This window comes from Coptis chinensis, chromosome 9, assembly GCF_015680905.1.
Source record: "Coptis chinensis isolate HL-2020 chromosome 9, ASM1568090v1, whole genome shotgun sequence".
NCBI lineage: Eukaryota > Viridiplantae > Streptophyta > Magnoliopsida > Ranunculales > Ranunculaceae > Coptis > Coptis chinensis.
In genome coordinates this window covers 52,679,830-52,682,978 of record NC_141464.1, presented here as the reverse complement: position 1 = coordinate 52,682,978, position 3,149 = coordinate 52,679,830, and the positions used below count along the sequence as shown (strand labels likewise).

General features: G+C 38.3%; 1 protein-coding gene across 1 annotated transcript; it reads right to left on the bottom strand.

The window, feature by feature from the left end:
- Window positions 1–748: 748 nt before the first annotated feature.
- Window positions 749–2,719, bottom strand: LOC147476642 (uncharacterized). The gene is made up of 4 exons (XM_086585785.1): window positions 1,670–2,719; window positions 1,152–1,256; window positions 962–1,057; window positions 749–757 (listed from the first exon to the last, which is right to left on the bottom strand). Exons 1-4 carry the CDS (start codon window positions 2,717–2,719, stop codon window positions 749–751), a joined length of 1,260 nt encoding a protein of 419 aa, XP_086441911.1.
- Between the last annotated feature and the right edge of the window lie 430 nt (window positions 2,720–3,149).

Below are 3,149 nucleotides of genomic sequence, written 5' to 3'. Positions count from 1 at the left end.
TCTGTCGGAACATAAGTTACTATCTTTGAGGCGCACCTGTTATAACTCTGTCAGAACTTAAGTTACTAATACTGAGATGCACCTGTTTATAACTCTGTCAGACGCACCTGTTAATGCACTCTGTCAGACGCACATTTTGCAGATTAATGCACTCTATTAGACGCACCTAACAAGATCTAATCCCTTGAGTTCTAAGTTCTAACAAGATGCATCCCAAAAATTCTTGAAAAGAATCTCCATTTTGGTCATAGCGATGGCTTCGGCACTCATACAACATTTTCCAGACGCACATAATGCTCTTGTCATAGCAGTAAACTCAATAACAATACTTGCAATAGTCTTACAAACACAACCTGACATAGACAAAAAATAACAAGGCATCCAAGTACTTGCATAGACAATAGAAAAGTATTGGCATGGACAAAATCCTTTGGCAACAATATAGTTGCATGGGACCTACATTCTCAACAAAAAACCTAGTCCTCTAGCTCTCCCACCTGAAGTGTTGCTGCTTCTAGCTTGTGATCTTGTAACTAGTGACCGACTGTTACCTTGAGCTTGTGATCTTGTGGCGGTGACCCATTTGTTACCTTGAGCTTGTGACCTTGTAACTGGTGAATGAGTTGATCTTCTAGCTTAGGATGGAGCTTCATTTGTTGTAGTTGTTGAATGAGTGGATGTCTGTGTGGATGTCTGTGTAGATCTTGGAGGTGGTCTTGTAGCAGCTTCATTTCTTGGAAGAGGAGTTTCACTTGGCCTGGCATTAAGTGGTACACTAGCTGTTGCAGCAGCTTCATTGTTTGCAAATAGGTCTGTGACTGGCCTCTTGTTTGGCCTAGCCCATCTCCCTCTCTTTTGACCGGGAAGCTTCAAATTCATAACCATTAACAATTTAAAAATGCATAAAAAAAAAATCTAATAAACTAAGGATCCATAAACTAATATATGCATAAACATTTACCTTTGTCCATGTGTTCCCACTAGGAAATGTGAACACCCCAAATCCAGCTGGTGCTTTCTCATATGGTTTATCTCTCACCCTTGATGGTGGTTTCCTCTGTTACAAAATTGAACTAATAGAATTAATATGATGAACTAATAGAATTAATATCACACTATATAAATTTGAAAATAAATGAATAAATTCTCACAGCAATGTCAGTCATAGTAGTGTCATTGGCACCATTGTCATGCACATCAACATTGGCCGTAGTTGCCGTAGTTGCTGGTTCCTTGTCCTTGGACTTCCTCTTACCCTTTCAAGAGATCAAGAGAAATAGAAAATTAGATAAGTCGTGAGTGTCAGGTGTAAGAACAAAAGACACAAAAGAACCCATGTTCTTCAACTTAGCTAATGCCATCAAAAGAGTGCAATAAAAAGGAAAACTAAGTCTAAAACCCAAATACTCATACCCTTCAAACAACAAATAAGCTTCTTAATCTCTTCTTCAGTACTACAACAATCATTAATAGTAAAAACAATAACTTTCTAAGCAACTTTAAAAAAGCCCATTGAAAGCCCATTGAAAAAAAAAAGTTACAGAGAGTATTTTTCGAACATTCAAAGATTTTTGCGACACAATACTCCTCATGAGAACAAAGAAAGGACGAGAGAGTTTCTGAGAGAACATTTCTGAGAGAGTTCTGAGAGATATAAATCAATACTTACAGTTTTCTTTGAAGTATCAATACCACCATTGCCTTGTTCTTCAACAAATGTACAAGTCTTCTTGTTGTGACCCACTGCCTTGCACCTTGTACACGTCATTTGTCTTCCTTTTCTACTTATTTGATGACTTTTCTTTGGTGACTCGATTTGCAGATATTCTCCTTTTTTTGGCCTGCCATCCATCCTTCTAGCTATTGGGGGTAAGAAAATTTCACTAGGTTGTTTTTTCCATAATTTCTGCCCATTCATAGGTTTCAAGAAGTATTGGTATGCTTTCTTGTTGGTCTCAACTAGATAGCAAGTAGATACAAAATCATCAGGGTCAGCTTTCATATGATGAATGGCTGCTATTGCATGGCAGCAAGGTATGCCACTGAGATCCCACATTCTACATGAGCAAGTCCTTTTGTTTGTGTCTACAGAGAAGGCATCAGCATCACTTGATTTCCCATTTCTTATCTCATACTCCCCAGCACCCACATATTGTGTAGCCCAATACCTATAACTTTTCTTATTCTCTTCCAATTTCTTTTTTGGCCTTGGACACAATTTCCCAGTCCACTTACTCATTGCCGTTCTCCTCTTGTTCATAGTTTTGATCATGTAATGTCTTATCCACTCAAACATACCTATAATAGGCATCTTTCTACCATCAATTATCTGTCCATTGAAACATTCACACACATTATTCTCTACAGCTTCACAATAAGAATTAGTAGAGTAAAAAGCCCTTGCCCATTTCTTCGGATTCTGCTCATTATGTAGATAATCATATGAGTCATCAGATATCTTCTTAATTTGATCCATGACAAGGAAAAATTCTTGAGGTGTTCCACACTTGCATGCCATCCAAAACAATGTTTTAAGCTCTGCCCTACTATGCCTTTTCCTGAAATTTGCATAAACATGCCTACTACAACATCTATGCTCGGCCAATGGCAACATCAAACTAATAGCTTCCACAAGACCCTTTTGTTGGTCAGATATTATTGTCCAACCCTCCCCATCTATGATACCAACATCATCAAGTAAAAGATTCAAAAACCACATCCATGAATCCTTGTTTTCACTTTTCTACCCGAGCCCATGCAACTGGAAACATCCGGTTGTTCCCATCCCTCCCCCTGCTTTGTCAACAACATGCCGCCGCCGGTAACCTTCAAAAAAAACAACCATCTAATCCTAAAACTGGTCTACATCCTTCTCTCCAACCAGTTTTCAAAGCTTCAAAACACACATACAACCTTTGAAAGTGTAGAGGCTGTTGTGGATTCATTTGGTTTACATTTGGTTGTTCGGGGATTAGGTTGTCTTCACAGAGCATACCTATGAGTTTGAATGTTGATAGTACTTTCACGGGTTTGCTTTTCTAACCTCACCAAAGATAATTCCATAACTTGGCATATTCATCTGTTAATGATGAATCCACATTATACAAGACTCTCTACTTAGCCCTGTAACACATCATTTCTATGACTTC